The sequence below is a fragment of the Typopeltis vanoorti genome, chromosome 8 (assembly GCF_054136105.1).
Source record: "Typopeltis vanoorti isolate ZY-2024b chromosome 8, IOZ_Tvanoo_1.0, whole genome shotgun sequence".
Classification (NCBI taxonomy): domain Eukaryota; kingdom Metazoa; phylum Arthropoda; class Arachnida; order Uropygi; family Thelyphonidae; genus Typopeltis; species Typopeltis vanoorti.
Genome location: NC_143556.1, coordinates 8,946,031 through 8,966,406, shown reverse-complemented (window position 1 = coordinate 8,966,406; position 20,376 = coordinate 8,946,031). Strand labels below are relative to the sequence as shown.

The window sequence follows — 20,376 nt, the reverse complement described above, 5'->3', positions numbered from 1 at the left end:
AGGGACTTTCCAACAGCAACTTTGATGTTAACTATGTATCTGTTTGATGTAGGATATATTTTTGGACTCTTGGGGAACCCTGATCTCTAGAGAGTATATCCCCCAGGTGGCAGATGGGGGATCCCATCAGATATGATGAGGTGGTCTGAATATATTGAATAAGAACCCTTATTCTCAAGATGATAGCCCTAGGGATCCTTTGGTCCATGGGTTCTTATTGAATAAGAACCCATGGACCAAAGGATCCCTAGGGCTATCATCTTGAGAGTAAGGGTAGTTGGCATCCCTAGGGTCCCCTAGCTGGGTTTGCTCTCTTTCACTTTGAGGCAGACCCCTTCCTTTTACCTTCCTGTCTATTTCCTATCCCAATGCTGTTGAAATAGTCGAGGGCTAGGGGTCTTTCCTTTTTCTTATCTTGCCTTAATCTCTTATTGTATGGGCAGAAGAAGCTTATAGTCAAGGAGAAGAGAGTTTTTCTAGGGGTTGAAGTTGATGCTAACCTCTGTGTCGCCTTGTACAGTCGGGTTGGTTTCCCACAGAAAGCTAGCAGAAGTTCCGAGAATAAACCTCTGGTCCTCCAGGTTGGGGATTAAGCAGAGGGATGTCATATACAGGGTGTTCGGGATAAATTTGACAGTTTCGTAAGGAAAAAGAAAATCTTCTTTGTATCTATTAAATTTAATGAATTGACAAAAAAACATTACAAGCAGAGTTAATTACAATACTATCAACAAGATTTACTCAAAATAACCACCATTAGCATCGATCACAGCTTCAATTCTGCTTCGGAACCTCGAACAAGCTGATGCTACAGTCTCCCTGGGAAGGGCCGCAAAAACTGTTTTAATTTTATCCATTAACTGGGCTTTTGTATTACTGGAAGTGCGATTGGTGTCTTTTTCAACTGCGCCCCATACAAAATAATCCATGGGGTTAAGGTCTGGGGAGTTTGGAGGCCAAACATTTGGACTGGTGAAGTCGTAGAAATTTTCAGACAACCATTTTTGACTTTTCCCAGAGGTGTGGCAAGGGGCCGAATCCTGCTGCCATACATACGGCCTACCATTGGCTACCCTTGTTATCCAGGGCTTGACTACAGTTAGCAACTCCACGAACAAAGCCCGAATTCCAATGCCAGGGTTCTTCAACACCTGTTCCTGCAGATTTGCGAGGAATTCTGCTGTACGAACGCAATCAGATCGTCTGCTAGGGATCTTTCTTCTTGCTACATCCTCGTAGTCACCATTGCAAGTCTCTAGTTCATGCCTGATTGTTTTTACTGTATTCAGGGAGCATTGGGCAGCAGTCGTAATATCCTTATTTTGATGGCGGGCACGAATCATCATGATACAAGTTATTCTCTTCCATGATTCAGGTGGGTTCCAGCTATCCATCCTTTCTGACATCTTGTATATGAATGAAGAAGGGTCCAAACTTTTAAATGAAGAGAAGTGTGTGTTAATACATGTAACTTACGGAAAAATATAATTAATTATAAATATGTCAAATTTATCCCGAACACCCTGTATATATATATATAAACCTATTGTTCAAGAAAAAAAAACGGAACTGAACAGATTCAGGAAACGAAATTGGCTACGAACACGGACTTCGAGATTTGGAACATGGAACGCACCGAGTTTAACTGAAAATTTGGAAGAAGTGTTTTACTGATGAAAACTTAGATTTGGTGATTTTGACAGAAAAAAAAAAAAGGTAACAGATGCGAGGTTCAGGTTGGTTACATATGCATCTGGAGTGGCGTTAATGAGGCGAGCAGAATGAGAGCTGGGGTATCCGTGAATTAAAAAGAAATGGGGAAGAAGTTAAAGAGCAATTATTAAAAATAATACTCAATATTTAGTGGAAATGGTTATCATAGGAACGTATGCTCCGAGAGAGGATGTAGCTGAAAGAAAAGTATTTTGAGCAGTTGAGTGAATTAATGGAGATAACCATTAGTGGAGTAAAGATAACCAAGAGCTTTTGTTCCTCGGGGACTTAAAACAGTAGAACTAGTCGAAGGGTTGGGGATTTAAAAGTTGGACCTTTTGGTGAAGATGTAGAAAATGATAATGGTAAAAGATTGATGGCATTGTGTTCAGTACAGAAATGCCAGTTGATGAATTTATACTTCCAGCATAAAGATATAGTTATTTGGGTTCAACATACAAAGGGTTTACGATCAATTATCGACCATGCGATCACAAAACAATTGAGATATTTCACATTATACGACGCATTGATACGTCTGAAAGGGTCATACAGGATTTCTGTTGGTGGAATTTTTTATTTTATGGAGAGAGTGGGGAAAGGACAGGGCATCTTTGGAAGCTGAGATTGAATACCACCCAGAAGTGGTAGTCAATCTCAGAGGGATGAGATGATTATTATTATTTAACACCTCCAGGGAGTCCAATGACTCATCGAGGGAGATCTAGATTTTTCTCTGATAGAATGGTGTGCAAGTAATGGGAACGAATCTAAAATCAAGTATGTAGCTTCGCTGGAGGTCTCTCTTAATATTAATAATTGTATTGGGAATATCACAGATGAGTACATTTTTGTTAGAAATACACTGGTTAGGTAAAAAGTATTAATGATACTCACAATCCAGTTTCTCATCGACGTTGCCTCGCGATGTAACAGACAGAGCTCTAATAAATTCTTCGAATTCAATTGCTCCATCCTGAAATAAGAAATATTGAAAAGTGAATAATGGCGTGCATTAAATTGTTTTTAATCCTCTTTTATTGTTACATCACTGAAAACATTTCAAGTTGTCCTAATCTTAAATATATTTTTGCTGAAAAGCAAGAGTAAACGATAACTGAGTTAGATAAGAAATACACACATACACAGGGTGATGAAAATTAAAGTATCCATGTTTAAGTCCTTCTGGTGTGTGCCATTCAGTGATCTCAATGCTACGATATTTTGCGAGAGGTCTCGCGATATGGTAAACAATTTTGATGTGCCACAGCTACATCAGTGCCTATAGCTGTGGCACAACATGGATTCAGTCATTTTTATGGGAGTCCGTCCACACATCAGCCGATCCGAACAGGAGGTTCTTCGAGAAGATTTCACGGAAGCCAGAGTGATCAGTCATGCGTTTCCCACCGCATGACTTTTTCCCAGCTCGTTCATCTGAACCTACCCCCTGTGACGTTAGGTCCTGGAAATTTCTCAAACAGAGTTTATCGGATTATCCTGATAACTTACCAGCGCTGAAAGATAGCATAAAATCCATCTTGACAAGCTGCATCCTTTGCAAATTGTACAAGGATGCAGCGTGTGGCATACCGGGAAGGGCAGCACATTGAACAGTACAGCCCGGTGAATGCATAATGGAAGTGAATAAAAATGTGTTATTCTGTCACTTTTCTTCTTACAGACACACACATACACTACATCTACATTTCAGTAGATCATACCGCGACCCTTGTGGCGAATATTGGAATTACTTTTTTTTTTTTTTTTCCCCGCAGATCTCGCTTCCGCATGACGCACGATGTATTACTGCAAGATTTTGCTGCATTTGAATCACTTGATGGCACTACACAAGGCCTTAAACAGGGATACTTTAATTTTAATCATCATATAACACACACACACACACACACACACACACACACACACACACACACACACACACACACACACACACACACACACACACACACACACACCTTATTATCAAGCTAAGCGCGAATGTTTCTGCTTAAGAATCAATGCTTTTATTTATCGGCTGAATTTCTACCAAGGATAACAATGTCCATTTTGAAGAGCTGGGCGGTTAAAAAATAAATAACTATAGTAGCTGTGACACTAATAAATAAATAAGGCTTTGATGAACAAAAGTTTAATAATTATCACAGCGCATCGCGGAACTATTTGCAGTTACATAAATAATGTGAAAGGAAAAAGAGCCGGGCATAAGCACACATAGACATGAATGAAAGACGGATTTCTTTAATTTAATGTTGAGAGTATGAAGACAGTCTGCTTTAGATTAGTTGCAGTTATGTCCGCTCCTTATTTCATCAAATCAAAAACAGCCAATGATATTGGAGGAAATGGAAAATTAAGTATCATAGCTGTCACGTCTTTTAGACACTTTCCATCCACTACTGGATATAGGCTACCCCCTTAACTTTCCAATTCTGTCTCGTAGGAATATCTGGTGGATGTTCCAACATCCGATGATAGGCTAAAAACAGATGTCAAACCTCTGTAGATCATCCCTTCATCTATATGCAGTCAAATTGCTTTGTTTCCTCTCGACTTAACATTGAAAAACGAATTTATAATTTCAAAATTATTTTTATTTTTTCAATATAATCTCCCTTAAGACTAATCCATTTATTCCAGCGATGCTCCAGTGCCATTATCCCGTCCCTTTAGTAGTTCTCGGTCAGATCTGCAAAATACCCCTCTTCAGCTGCAGTTACCTCTTGATTCGAAGAAAAATGCTGACCAGCGAGGAAGAGTTTTAGTTTTGGGAAGAGATAGAAGTCAGAGGGAGCCAAATCTGGCGAAAAGAGTAGATATTCCAACAATTCATAGTGCAGATCCCTTAATTTTGCCAAAACACCTTTATGGGCAGGTGCATTGTCCTGATGAAAGATTTTTTTTTTTTCTACTGCAAACCGGGTCTTTTCTCACGAATTTTTTCGTCTGTCTCGTTAAACGATCGGAATAATATTCCCCGGTTATTGTTTTACCCTTTACAAGATAATTAATAAATAACATGCCTTTAGCATCCCAAAACACTGATGCCATGAACTTTCCTGCTGATGGAACAGACTTCGTCTTCTTTGGCGCTGAACAACCATTCACCATTACACACCAGAATCCAAACAGTGGAGAGAAGCCTAGTGTGTAATGGTGAATCCAAGTCTCATCTATAGTAATAAATAGACACACACAATCAGTTTTATTCTTGTTAAAACGCTCCAAGCACCGTTCATAGATTTTCATGCGAGTGCGTTTTTGATCTGCTGTGAGCAAGCTTGGCACCCATCTTGCGCAAAGCTTTTTCATTTGCAATTCTTCATGCAAAATATATCCTACACGTTCTTTTGAAATGGCTATAGTCTTAGCAATTTCACGCACTTTGACTCAGACCATTTCTTAATTGTCGAGAACGAAGGAGAAGAGTGTCCATAACTTTTACGAACTTCGAATGAATTTCTTTTGGCGTTAAACCCTCTTTTACAAAGAATTTTATAGCCGCCCGATACTCAATTTTATCCATTTCAAGGGATACAGACAACACTTTTGCTTCAGACAGCTGTATAAAACAAACTACTTGATAGAATGACTTGCAATTCCACATGGATGCTTATGACAGATGTATCAACCTTAAAAAATTCTTGCCGATAGTATTGCCATCTATGGTCGAGGCCGAGAACTTTTTCAGACCACCGCCGTATTTCTTATGTTGCTTTTCCTTAAAACTAATAGAACAAGGTAAAGGTCTATATAGTCCTCCATAATATCAATGCTATTACCTTGAAATTTAGTTCCATGTGATCTGAATTAGTCATCAGATCACATGGAACTAAATTCCATGTGATCTGATGAAATTTCTTCCACTGCGTCTCAATGCAATTCCATAGTATTGCATTGAGACGCAGTGTCGCTATCATCATTATTGACAACTACATTACAGAATTCATTTATGTCTTGTGACAACTTTAATAGAACGAGAATAAAGTAACATTCCGTAGATATTGCAAATGGTTTCATTAGCAGTATCTGCGGAATTTCATCAATCGATTTGAACGTTATTTCTCAAGTATTTTTAAATATACTGCTTGGAAAGAAGTTAACGGACACCATAATGTAAGTAACAAATAGCCATGGCCCCCAACTTAATAAGATGTGGGATCTCCTTTCACTGCAATGACTGCAGCAATCCTGAGGACATATTTCCCACGAGCTTACGATGGCGATCGGTGGGAATTTTGGCTGAACCATTCTTCCTGTAGGCTCGCAATAAGGCCCAGGACTGTTGTGGGGCGGAAGTCTCTTGACCTCTCCCGATGCTCTAGTTCATCCCATAGATGTTCAATAGGATTGAGATAAGGAATTTGTGAAAGCCAGTCGTGTAGTGACATTCACGCCCACAAGCTGCTCAGTTACAGTAGCAGCTTATGACGCAGTGGGTCGTTTTGATGAAGAGACAGTGATCAGTTTCATAGAAACTGAAAGTAGGAAGTATTGCACTGTCCAGAATGTTCAGATACCTCTCGGAGTTCAACATTCGTGACACCACAAACAGAAGTCCGAAGACAAAGTAGGAAAAACAGGACTATACGTTACACCATCACCACCTCGGAATTTCACAGTTAGGGTTACGTCTCTGGTAAGAGTTGCTCGCCGGGCATCCGCCACACCCACACTAGTTCATTTGCTCAGTAGAGGGCGAAGCCTGATTTACTGCTCAACAACACAGCTTTCTAAGCTTCCATGTCCCACTGTACATAATCTGTGCACCACTGAAGACGACGCTGTGTGTTGGTTCGGGTAATGTGGGGCTTGCATATTGCCATCCGATCATGGAAACCAATGACGTGAACCTCGGTTCTGAATGTTTTGGGGCAGATTCGTGTTCCCTTCGATGCCCGGAACTCCGCATTCAGCGTGTTGTTCTACGAATGGCGGTTTTTACATATCCTTCGTAGCACCCTACGGCCATGTTTGTTGAGTGTGGTGGGTTCCACTGTAGGTAGCACTTGCAGTTGCTCTGTGCGCTTCCATCTTAGCATGGTATCACTGATTGTTGACCTGGAATGGCCCAATTTGTCAACAATTTGCAGAACAGATAGGCATGCAATATGGCATCCCATCACAACTCCTCTTTCAAACTCTGTCAGTTCCCTTCTCGCGGCCATTTCACTCGGACACAGTTGCACTGACTTGGGAACATCATATTCCTTCAGTTTATACCGGAAACAAACACGGGACTCGTTATATGGCAGGATACACCTTGCCAATGGAGTCCGTTGACTTCTTTCTAATAAGCGTATTTCATACGAAATTCTTCAAGAAAAGTAAACTATGTGCAGAGAATGTAGGAGATTGACTATAGTTTAAGTTTTGTTGATATTGGTTTAAATATTAAGAATGTGAATTTCCGTATGAAATTCGACAGAATGTCAGTAAAGCAAAATTAACTCCTTTTTCAGAGAATAAGATATTTTTTATGAAATAATAGTTCAAAATATTTCCTTCCGCTTGGGTTCACGTTTCTAGCCCTTCATCATAGTGCTTTCGTTCTTCTAGGTTTTATTGATTGGTTTTCGAATGTAGTCTATGCTGTCCCCAATTCTCTGATAGTGTAATATGATAGTGTAATAGTGCAAATGCGATTTAGGTAGACAAGGATAAGGAACCGTCGACCACTCAAACGGCTCCCACCATGACGATTCATTTTTCTGAAATATTCTTGTAAAAATTAAGGGACGTTCCAAGAACGCATGTAAGCACTAGACTTCGTACCTAGACCATGACTACATACATGCACAGTCAAGTAATGATGCAGTTATTAGCGGCCGAATCAACTGCTTGCATATCCCCACCTATAGGAATTCTTACCCCTTGTTAATACATGTGTTTCTTGCTTAAAATCACTCGAGAAAAATCTTCTAAAGCTCGGACACACACACCCTATATATATAGATGGATAGAAAAGTAGACTCTTCATCATCATAGGTCAAAATATTCCCTTCTGCTCTTGGGTTATATATATATATATATATATATTTATTTATTTATTTTATTTTTTCCCTGCGTTAATTACAGTAAGGAATTGCTCAAGGCGATGTGGCCATTTGTCCAGACTGCCGGTGGCTTATTGTTCCTGGTCCACATTATCTACCTGAAACCGGCCATGACTGATTTTGCAAAGAAAAATGTTGAACAGTCGGACACTCTATCGGTCACAATTCTTATTGGTCACTTGTTTTTCGATGAGGTACTTGATCCCAGTCCAGTAAAGCCGGAAGTAAGAAAAATAAAATAAAATAGAAGTTTGATTTCAAGAGCAACGAAAAGAATAACATTGCTTTTGAAGTTAAAATGACAGGCACTCAATATGCAAAGTTGTCATATTTTTCTCCCCATTTTTTTAAGAAGGTGGAGTGTGGAATAAACTTTATCTCAGAATTTTTGAGGGAATAGGTTGAAATATTTAGCGCTGTTCGTGTCTCATTACCTCGAATTGGGCTTCTTTTAGCCGAGATAACCGCTTGCATTAAATCAAACCACGGAAGGTATCCTGAGGTATTCTGGACAAGTTAAACAGAACAACGTCAGAAGGTCAACGACCTCGTGAGGAACTGTCGCCGACTACCGGATGCTGCGTTCGACATGATCCCAACAAATATTCGATGGCATTCAAATTATGAGAATTAGTTCACTATAGGGGCACGCGGAGTGTTTAGAAATGCTCTTCCAACCAAGAATGCGCAATGCGAACCTTGTGATAGATGACAATGTCTTGATGGAAGGGTCTAGATCCATCAGGGCACACTGTCACCATCGGTTCCATAAAAATGCATCGAATAACGTTCATCGAAAGACAGTTTACCGAATGGCAATTCATCGAAAAAGCAATTCGTTGAATAAACAATTCGTCGAACGACAGTTCATCGCAAATGCAATTGATCGAGAAAAAAATAAATAAATAAACCGATTATTTTCGACGATTTCTTCAAAAATTCATCGAAAGATGAATTTTCTTGAAAACTATTGTTTTAAAGTGTTTTGGTAAGACTTCTTAATCTCCCACGATGTACACAACACACGTAGATGGTCATTGAGACGTTATAATTATTTTGTTATTTTGTTTTTACACCATTATTCTGTAAGCGAACCTGCCATTTCATCGTGTGGGTAGTGGGACTGATCTCTAAACAAAAAAAGTTCTTTCCGACTAAGTTTTGAAAACACCGATGATCAGATCGAAATCAAAACTGACAAATTTTAATAAAGATCTTAACCATAAAATTTCATCCAGCCAGAGCGGAATTATTAATACCATTTTCAAACTTCTTTACGAAAATTTTCTAATAAAAGTGATCTCGTTGGAACTAAAACTGGACCAAACGGACTTCTTGTGCGTTTTACAAATTACAAACTTGTGCTTATTCCACTAAGTTACAAAGTTATTCACTTCACTCTTCTGTCTATATTGCAATATATAAAATGCCGACTTGTCGTCCCTTTGTATCCCCGAATAGTTGAACTGAAAACTGGAACAGTTCGACAAAAGGTTTTTGTAAAAGGTTCAAATACTAAATCGGAGCAAAATTCATCCCACATAACTGGTGTGTGTGTGTGTGTGCGCGGGCGAATGTCCTATACTAATACTACTATTACTATCATATGATAATAATAATAATTGCGCCTCCTTTGTTCACTCGCTATAAAAGAAGTCCTTTAGTTAGAAAGACGTGAGTTCGAATCCCGTGCATGACGGGAAGAATTCTTTTCAGTCCTCTTCAACTTAAAGTGAGTTATTCGGTCTCATATGGCGATGGTGGTGTTTTGACTCCTGGAAGCTCGAGCGTTTCATCCTGCAAATTGGTCTCCATGAACGTGAAACACTCCCGGATAAGAAAGACAACGGGAAACCATCTTGTTCTCTGATTATTCCCAAGTAAAATAGCATTGCTACCCCAACGATTATTCGGTTGAGGAGAGAGGAGGAAAAGGGGGGGGATAATAATTAAGATTATTTTTAGATAATTATGGTATGATAATATCAACAGAAAAATCAAAAACTATGGCCTTTAAAGGACAAGATCCAGCGAGAACTAAAATAGCATTAGATAACAAGATCTTAGAACAAGTGAATTCGTTTAACTACCTAGGATGGATGATCACATATGAAAATGAAAAAGATGTAAACGTAAAAATTGCAAAATATTTAAAAATAACAGGAGTAATTAACTCTATATTTAAACCAAACCTAGTTCAAAAACAAACCATACTAAAAGTATACAATACATTAGCCCTATCAGTCTTAATGTATGGAAGCGAAATCTGGACAATAAAACAAAAAGACAAACAAAGATTAACAACAGCAGAAATGAAGTTTATGAGAAAAACTGCAAAGTATACCCTATTTGATCACAAAAGAAACGAAGAAATTATGAAAGAATTAAACCAAGAACCAGTAATAGAAAAAATTAAAAAATATAAACATGAATGGATGGATCAAGTTGAAAGAATGAAAGCAGAAAGATTACCAAAACAAGTCTTAAAGTACAAGCCACTAGGAAAAAGAAAACCAGGACGTCCTCTTAAACCAGCGTTTCCCAAACTGTGGGCCGCGGCCCTCTTGGGGGCCGTAGGTTTTGTTGAGTGGGCCGTGAAATAATGAAAACAAATTTAAAATCTTTTAAGACCAAGTACATTTTTTTTATCTTAAAAGAAACTTATTTAATTTTTATTATTTATTATTTCTTTTTTTATTTTTTATATTTTAATGGGAAAAAATCATACATTGGTTCGCAAATTTTGCTTCCTGCGTATTTCGGCGCTTAATGAATATTAGTAAATGTATGCTTATGCATATGTTTCATTTCAAAGCAGAAATCTAAGAATTGTAGTTTCAAATATTTCACCTGATCTTTTGTGTAGCAGTATTGAAACACATTCATCACATTAAATTGTTATTAAACTTCTTTTAGGTTTTTAATTCTTTCTTTCCTTATTAATCTGTCTATATAAATATATGAGATAATGTGGCATGTCAAATGTGTATTTAAGATGCTAAAAATGTAATATTTGCATTTGAGTTTTGCAGTATTCGCTGTGTATGTTTTGTATTGAACATAAATACAATAAATATTATAATACTATGTCTATATTGCAATTTTTTTCGAGGGGGGGGCGTGAAATATTTTAATTTTTCCAAAGGGGACCCTGACATCCAGAAGTTTGGGAAGCACTGTCTTAATCGATTCAAAGATGACTTGTAAGGCGGGAATAGGCCAGGTTAGGCCTAAATCCTTGATATGCATGATAATGATCATTTTTAGATAATATTTTCCAGCCTGTGTAAAACATACATAAAATATACGAAACGCATATACTGACTGAAAGGAATATCCCTCCAAAAAAAAAGTTGCCACACACGTCTGCGTAACATATATAAAGAGAATATGCTAAGCTTCACGTCAGAGATACCAAGCAATTTTATAAACTTGGGTTTAATTCTTAATCATTTATCCCAAGTAAGCAAACAGACAAGTAAGTCAAGTGTGCGCTTGAACTGGCTAGGTCTGGCTTCCACTGACGAGACCTCAACAAAGGTCGAAACCGGTCTGGGTAGTGGCCCTTTCCTTTAATGCATAGCATCATACATCTCCGGAAGGAGATGTGCTTTGCATTAGGGGAGATACTAAGGGAAAGTGATCAGAACTTACTCCACCTTTACCACGAGTTACTTCAGACCTTTCTTTCCTCAGAGGCGCAAACTTGACTTTCTTGTCTGTTTGCTTACTTGGGTAAAAGAATTAAAATCAAGTTTATAAAATTGCTTTCTATCTTTAATGTATAGTATACCCAATTTTAAAAAAAAGATCCTTCTACATGCTAAACTTCAATTACACCACAGTTAACCCATTAAAAACTGCAGTTCTTTTCGATAAATCGTACACTTCACTTCACATTCGTTATAATTCAATTTTCGGTGAACTGTTCATTCGGTGATTTGTAGTTTCGCGAATTGTGATTTTTCGGCGAATTCTTGGTTTTCGAATAATTGCCTTTCGATAAATTGCTTTTACGATTAACTGCTATTCGACGAATTGTTTTTCGATTAATTGCTTTCGGTGAATTTTCTGCATACCGTCACTATTCCGAGCAATAGCTCGGAACAGTCTCCAGGTAAAATTTGGCAGTCAGGATGTGTTTAATGAGGATGAGAGGACTCAGTGCTATCTATGAGACCAATCCCCATATTAGCATTCAGCCACCACCCGCCAGTCCGGTTGGTCATAATATTTTGGCACAGGAGTATATTTAAAAAAAAAAACGCTTAATTTGGCAGTCGTATTTATGGAAAAAAAGGATTTGAATGTTTTCACTGGTATACGACAAAATATCCTCTTCAACATGAATAAGCGGTATACTCTTTCTTTTTTTTTTTTTTTTCCATTTATATTTTACTAACAAAATGGAGTCTTTTATTGTTTTTCCACACTGCTTCATAGTTCATATGTTGGAGGCATAACTGTTTGTTATTAAAATTTGCTTGAATAATAAAATAACGGATATCTTATCCACTTACGTGCTCGCACACACACACACACACACACACACACACATATGAGAGAGAAACACTTCTGCCGAAAACACACCATTAATATTAATATATTCCCGGGGAGCATTTTATTATTATTATTATCACGTGACACCTCCAACGATTCATCGCGGGAGGACACTTCATTTCACACACACACACACACACACACACACACACACACACACACACACACACACACACACACACACACACACACACACTTTTTTTTTTCTGTAAATTGTTGTGCGTTCTGAAGGCCGATTTGCCTGCACGCAGGATGAAAAACGAGAGTTTCCTGGAGGAAAAACCCTGCTACTTCCGTATGAGCTCAGCTAACTCACCTTCAAATGAAAAGGCCCATATAAAGATTCCTCTCGTCACGACGAGAATCGAACTCAGGCCTTTTCCAATAGAAATGTGCCCTATCCCTTCGTTCTTCCAATTGGCTTCGGAGACGCTTAAAACATCATTTGGCTGCTGACGAGGGAATTTTTCGAGGGAAATTAGAAGTAAACAAATTTCTTTGAGTTATCTGCGTTGAGGGGACATTTTTCTAAATGTAGAAAGCGATTCTTCCGTTTGCCTGTGCACCTGTAAGGAAATAGCCTGCATCTGCTATGTCATATCCGTGAACCATTGAAACCCCTTTCATGCCATGGTGCTTTCAGCCTGGGGAACAGGAAGAAGTCGCAGGAGGCTAAAGATATATATATATATATATATATATACCAGTGTGTGTGTAAAATTAAAGGACTGTCAAAGTATATATAAAAATACATAAATATTAAACTGAACCTACCTTATTCTCATCAAATACCCTGAAGATGAGAGATGTGAACTTGGACGGATCTCCTTGGGGAAAGAACAGCTTATATATCCTTAAGAATCCCTTTAGATTTAAAAACGAATTGAACATATATCAGAAATCAAAAGTATATAGCACTACCGTTACATGTGCATCAGTATAAAATTCATATATGAGAAAAAAGTAGACAGGTTAGCGAAATTTAATAACTATTTTCTAACATTCTTCATCAATTTAGAAACATCATTTCTCTGAGTATACGAGTACTGACGCATTTCGGTAATGAGGGAGGTTAGAAATTATGTTAGATAATTTGGCAGACTGTGCTTCGAAATCGTTTTTCATATTATATTATAAAAACATATAAATGGTTAATTTGATGAGTGTCATCTCCAGGGGCGGCTCGTGCATAGGCACTATGGAACTGCAGCATCCCCAATTTTTCTCGATATATAAATATATTTATTGATTTATTTATATTTGCTTGTAATATTTAATTTTATTGATAAAATTCATAATTTTATTAATAAAATTAAATGATTAATAAACCTCGACACCGCAAGGAAAAAGAGGGTATAAAGAAGATGAGATGAGATTTAATTTTATCATCAACAATCCTACACAATTCTCTTATTTTGTATAAAAAATAATAAAAATCCATCTTGTAGCACTTAGGAGGTCGCTAGAAGCACTGTGTTTACCACAGTGTCCTATTGCTACGCGCGCAAGCATATGCACGTCATGATGAGATGCGAGCTATTAGCGTAATGCGGCACTGTCCGTCGCGCAGTTCCACTGTTGTTTACATGCAGTTTGCGCCAGTAGTAGAGTGTTCGTAGTGCTTATCGTGTTTACTCCGTCTCTTTAAATATTTGGACATTAAAGACGTAACATTTGTTATAGTTTTTATTTTTGAACATTGTTGGGGTTATAATAATGGATTTTATTTTTAAGCAATTTTGAATTACACCAAACTGTATAATTTTATCGATAATAAACAATATTTTTCATGTTTAATGTTTTTTTTTAATTTTTTACCATAATTTTGATATTTTATCCAAACACATATATTTCTTTTCATAAAAGAAATTTCAATAGGAATTTTATTGTTTTCAACAATAAAAGTATCTTAAAGAAAGTGGACTAATTTAGGAAGTAAGTTCGATTCGTACATCGAAATCAAAATTTGCTTTTCATTTCCGGAAGATTAAGCATCACTATGGAAGATGCTTATTCTTCTCAAATGTCTAAAGCGGAAAAAAAAAAAAATCACAAGAGATCCAAATGTGTCAGTTAGGTGTAATCATAAGCAATGCGCCTTCCGATTGGAAAAGAATTGAATTGAGTTTCGTCGTTACGAGAGAGGAATCTTTCATATTCTGCTATTTCATAGGGAAGTAGCAGGTTTTTTTTTCTCTCCCGGAAACCCAGGTTTTTCTTGTCGCATAGTGGCAAATCGGCCATGAGAACACACACACCATTTACAGGCAAAATATACTGGTGACGATGAGCGGTAGATGGCGCTGTGTGTTAATGGTGTGTTGATGTCGATATCGTGTAGTTGCAGGATTAAATAAGGGAGACTGTGAGTTGTCGCGCAGTGGTGTGCCCTCCCACGATGAGTCCGACTTGTAGGAGTTGTCACTTAATAATAATATATTACAAATCATGAACATCACGTCCAATTGCCTCGATGGCGATCTGGTTGTTATTGGTGTGAAATTCTGGGACACCTTTGCAGAGCAATTGCAAATTTATTTCTAAATTAGAACGAGTTTTCTAACTTTTTTTCGCGGTAGTTTCAAAAGTTATTTTTCTATGAGAGTTCACTTCTTGATTTTTAATAATCGGAAGTCGAATGGAAACAGTCACGTGTTATTCTTTGTTCTTTTATGGCTTGGTAGTCAAGAATGTGACAAAATATTGTGGAATCATTAAAATTCTGCATTTTGTTTCGTCCAGAAGACATCGTTCATAAGGCTCTTTTGTCATCTTCAGTAGAATAATCCGATGAGGATTAAGTGACAGTTACTCAAGAAAACTTCTGAAATGTAATTAGTGCATGGACGGTCAAACTTAAGCCATGCAACAACATCGCTTTGTCTTATACAAATGGTGAGTTGTATTAAAATTACTTCTGTTTAACGATCTGCTTAAGTATGCATAGTTTCTGTATGTGAAGCTTCGTATCTCATTGTCTTTGCTGGAATGGAATACTTAACGCCTTTGAAATCAAACCGCCATTGAGCTCTTCAGCGCATTTCAAAGAAAATCTCATCAGTTAATTATTTACATAATTGAGCAATAAATTAAATAAAAATACGCCATTTTTCGAATCCCATTACGCTGTTTACAGGTTCCAAAGGGGTAGGGACTCCCAAAAATAAGTTCTGCACATGAATGCTTGAACACAGAAAAGTTGGGGGGGGGGGAGTTCTAGCGGTTGTGCTGTATTGATTAAATAGAATTTTATATTCATCTTAATTCATCTTTCAATTATGTTAATTTTTATTTCAGGAACTTTATAATTGTTGTTTTTGCCGTAAACAATATTTCATCTTCCAATCTGGAGATTGAAGCCAAATAAAGAAATCTATGGTAATTCAGAAAGAAGAACTTCAGAGTGCAGACATGGACCTCTCATCAATATCTGTCGCCAATAAACAACACTAAAACCACCAATCCAAGTGGTTTAAGAGCATAAAAGATTAAAGATCTTTTCAGAATTTTAGCTGATATGAACAATTCAGTGGAAGTTTTCGTCCGCAAGATGCTAAAACAGAAAGATCCATCAGAAAGAGATCAACAGCAAAGATTAAATGTAGAAAAACTGTTCGAATCGATTTTGGAGTGAAGTAATCCATTCTCGTGGCTTATGCTGAAACTTGCCAAGAAGACGACCCATTCTTCTTGCTTGATTTATGTACCTTAAGCCAATGCAAGAAATCCCTGTTCAGAAGCTCCATATATTTTCTTTACCTAGGCTTGTCAGTGAGGATTAATTTAAACTTTGCAGGTTTTATTAATTCGTCAGGGAATAAAAAAATAAAAATAAATAAATCATGAATCTTTTAAAAATCTAAATTAAATAAGAGAAAAATATGATAAAACAATAAATTGCGATAAATTCATAAAATGTTACGTACCAACTCGAATTTATTGTAAGGAAATTCCAAAAAAAAAAACTATATATATAACACGTCTTCATTCCATAGATCCTAGATAATTATAAATAATATTTTAAATAATAAATAATATTACTGAAAAAGAGAGCTAAGAGGCTTCACTTCGGCGATGCAAAATTTTACAAATTAAGTGGATATTGAATCCAACATTATTTCAAAGCCGAATAGAGAAACCACAAGAGTTTCGTGCCGAATATAGAAACTACAAAAGTTTCGGCGGATCCTAGCATAAGCAAACCTTTCATGACAGGGGCAACTCGTAGTAAAGGTGGAGTGAGCTCTGATCACTATCCTTAGTATTTTGCATCGCCGAAGTGAAGCCTTTTGGCACTCTTTTTCAGTAATTCTTGATGCCTTTTGTGATGTGACACCTTTTTTTTTAGCAACTCGTATGGTAAAGTTCTGCATCATTTCAACCTTAGTATTTACATCTTGGTCTAGTTCCCACTGACGAGACCCCAACAAAGGTCGAAACCGGTCTGGGTAGTGACCCCCCTATAATGTATAACATCATACATGTCCGCTAGGAGATGTCTTTTACATAATGGGAAATACTAAGGATAGTGATCGGTTCTCGCTCCACCTTTACTATGAGTTGCTCCTGTCATGAAGGGTTTGCTTACACTTGGATCCGCCGAAACTTTCATAGTTTCTATATTCGGCACGAAACTCTTGAAGCTTCTCCGAAACGCTTGTAGTTTCTGTATTCGGCTTTGAAATAATGTTGGATTCGATATGAGTTGCTCTGTCATGAAAGGTTTGCTTACGCTTGGATTTGCTAATAAATTTTTATTTATTATAATGAATAAAAACTAAACAGATAATAAATCCTAACAGTTTTGTATTATTGTTGAATTTAAAAATATAACAACCTTTAGACATGGGATTTTTCGGAACATTATTAGACTCCAAACTGGTGTGCCAATTCAGACACACCAATGGACACAACGAGCCGAATTAGGATGCCCTCATCAAAAAACAAAATTACAAATTACGGATTCGCTATTTTAGATGAATAAAATACAAATTTGTAAGGTGAAGCTATTACCTGCTCCGTTAGAAGTCCATCAGGACAATCTTTCTTGAATCCTTTGTACCTAAAAGAAAGCTCGTAAGGTTATTTAGCGGAAAAACTAATAAAATTACAACAAATCCACTTATATTATTTAAATAAAATCTTTAGAATAACGCAGAGGTGAATGTCCTCCAACTACACCTTCGAGAGTTAACAGTTCTAAGTCCAATATTTTTATTTTTAGATCAGGGCTTTAATGAGGTGCTATCTGAATTTTATTCACATGAATGGGGTCGACGGATTTAATTATCGTCGCTTAGTTAAACAGAAAATATAATGCACTTATCAGCGGAGATCTCTGGAAAATAATGATTACAATCACCAATTGACACAACGTAATTTCAAGGACAGTTTTAAGAGTACTCACCATTGCTTGATTTCCTTCTCGGTAACTGAAAGAAAAGAAAAAAATAATTAAGAACGTCGTCTGGTTTTTTTAGTTATGATGTGTTCATAAAAGATAGCCCGAAACAGTAATACTTTTGACTGTTCTTGCAAAAACAAAACTCAGTGAAGTTGAGAACGGCAGATGTTGCTGGTCTGCTTGGCCGAGTAGTTAGCATATCTGGTCTCCAGCCAAAGGGCTGCGGGTTCGAATCCCGCCGTGGACATGGACGTTTGTGAATGTCTATAAAAATACTAGGTGGTGATGGTGGGCGGTAGATGGCGTTGGTGTAGTTCCAGTTCGTTGTAGTTGGGGAATTGAGTGGTGGAGACAGTTGTAAAGTAGGTGCCCATCCTCGATGAGTCTTTGCACTCCTTGGAGGTGTCACGTAATAATAATAATGAAAACAAACCATGCATCTCTAATTACCACCGAGCCTCAATGATTATGAAAAAAAAGTAATGGACTTCTAAGACAATAAATAAAGTATTGTACGAACCATTCCCTGCTTTATAGACTGATGGAAGTGAAGTGATTATTTAAATTTTAAGAAAAACAAAATAAAGTAAAAAAAATCATCTAAAGTAAAAAAAAAATAACGCTTTCTATTCGAGAAAGGGAGTAGGATGAGGAACTTTTTTCCCTCTAAGCAACTTTTGAAGATATATGGGCATCCTATCTCCGTCCTTCAAGTTTCACCGATAGTGAGCCCAAACTATCAATGAATCAACAGTTTTCAGGGGAGAGAGAGAAAAACAGCATATACAATTGTAGCCATATTCTGGCCCCAAATTTTAATAGTCGTATTATTCTCTGTACTGATGTGAACTCTACGGTCAATTTCTTTGAGAGTGGGGGGGGGGTGACAATGTTAAAACCAGTTTCAGCAAGAAAAAAAAAAACTAATTATCAGCGTCAAAGACCTAACTCTGGAAAAGGCTCAAGAAAGGCCCACAAAGAGTTCCTCTAGTAGCCAACGACTAGAATCCAAAACATTCTTAAAGGAACCTAACGCTTTCGCTTCAAACACTATTTCCATAGGGCTATATAGGCACTGGCACCTTTAAAAATTTTATGAATATTGATATTATTATTATTATTAGCAGACACTTACAGACTTACTGAGGGAGACCAAACATCACCTACACTACTGCCATACCTTCTCTTGAATTCATATACACTATCTGCACTCTTCTCTAGAGGCCAGCACCAACCTATCACACACACTTAATGACGAAAAATGCAACCTATCACTCCTTCCTTGACTGCATTAATTCTCAATCTCGATGGATGCCCTCTCTCCACCGTCCATAAAATGAAAAACTCCATCCGGTATCCTATATGAACCTTTCATAAGTTTGTCTCTGTCATATCACCGCTCTTTCTCCTGTTTCTAGTGTCTGCAACGCATAAAGTCTTAATCCGTTCTCATAATCAATATTCCACAGTCCAATATCATCTTTAACAGGTTTCTTTGTTCTCTCCACTGCGTCTCATCACCTTGGAAATCTCCTGATTTCCGAGGTGATGAGACAGTTATAGTTAATTCCCGTTCAAATTCAGCTACTGTGCGAAGGAATACGAACAGAAGCCACCTAAACGACATCGTATGGTGATATGGCACAACACTTACCAAAACTGGTTCTATGCTGAGAATGAAGGGAAATGGTAGCCAAGTTGTGGATGTGGACTGACATGAACTAACACGAGAACTTCCACAACGTACTGCCTGTAAATTCATTTGTCGAGCCATTCACGAACTATATTCCCACCTACATGGTGATGTGCGCATACGTCGGTCTACAAAATTCTTTTGGTGTCGAACTTACAAAGAAATGCCAGAACTCCACATTCTCATGCAAATGTTATCGCTGTGAGATAATAACACAGTGTTTGCCTTTCTGGTAAGACAAGAGTTCTCGTTCCTGATAAGGTATACATGGAAAAAAAGCTGATGAATGTAGGAAGTGGAAACCAACATGGTTAAACGCAATTTGGGTAACTGTCCCAAATCGAACATGCAGAGTGTCCAGACATCGGATTCTGTAACTGGCAATTCTTCTTCTTCACATAAGCCCAGTAAGAGGGATAAACAACCTACCTGAATACCGCTGGTGGAAAGTTAATCAGCAATTCTTCACATACCGCAAAGTATCTATTTCTTCTGGAATGCCCCCCCTCTCCTCCCAATATGCCAATCCAAGGAAAAGCTTCTCGAATTCATAAGCAGTTTATACTGAGATGGAATCGGAGAACAAGGCACGATGCACGGCATTCTAGGTCAACAGATTTTCTCCCTCACTTCTTGTTTTTGTGTTGATACAAAGCAGATGCCACGTAACAAGCGGCAAAAGGTGAAAGGTGAGCAAGCGAATAATCGATTTTTGCGAGTTGATCTCCTTCCATGAAAAATCTCGACAGAGGTCATACCATCATAACATTTCACAATATTATTATTGCGTGTACCATCGTAATATTTCTCAAGCTACAAATGCCCGGATGTGGATTGATAAAAGCCACTCAAATTTAATGTCTCTGAATCTGTGACCGAGAAACGTTATTATTTACTGATGGAATCATATTTATTTACAGGAAAGTGTA

The 20,376-nt window shown here is 37.5% G+C and overlaps 1 protein-coding gene across 1 annotated transcript in view; it reads right to left on the bottom strand.

Moving 5' to 3' along the window:
* Nucleotides 1-20,376, bottom strand: part of LOC150103714 (frequenin-1-like) — a 72,300-nt gene that overhangs the window by 17,094 nt on the left and 34,830 nt on the right. Inside the window, exons 2-5 of the mRNA XM_090396510.1 lie at nt 17,758-17,782; nt 17,364-17,412; nt 13,125-13,214; nt 2,611-2,689 (exon numbers count right to left, since the gene is read on the bottom strand). Coding sequence (XP_090252636.1) covers nt 2,611-2,689; nt 13,125-13,214; nt 17,364-17,412; nt 17,758-17,782 — 243 coding nt within the window. The remainder of the gene's footprint in view (nt 1-2,610; nt 2,690-13,124; nt 13,215-17,363; nt 17,413-17,757; nt 17,783-20,376) is intronic.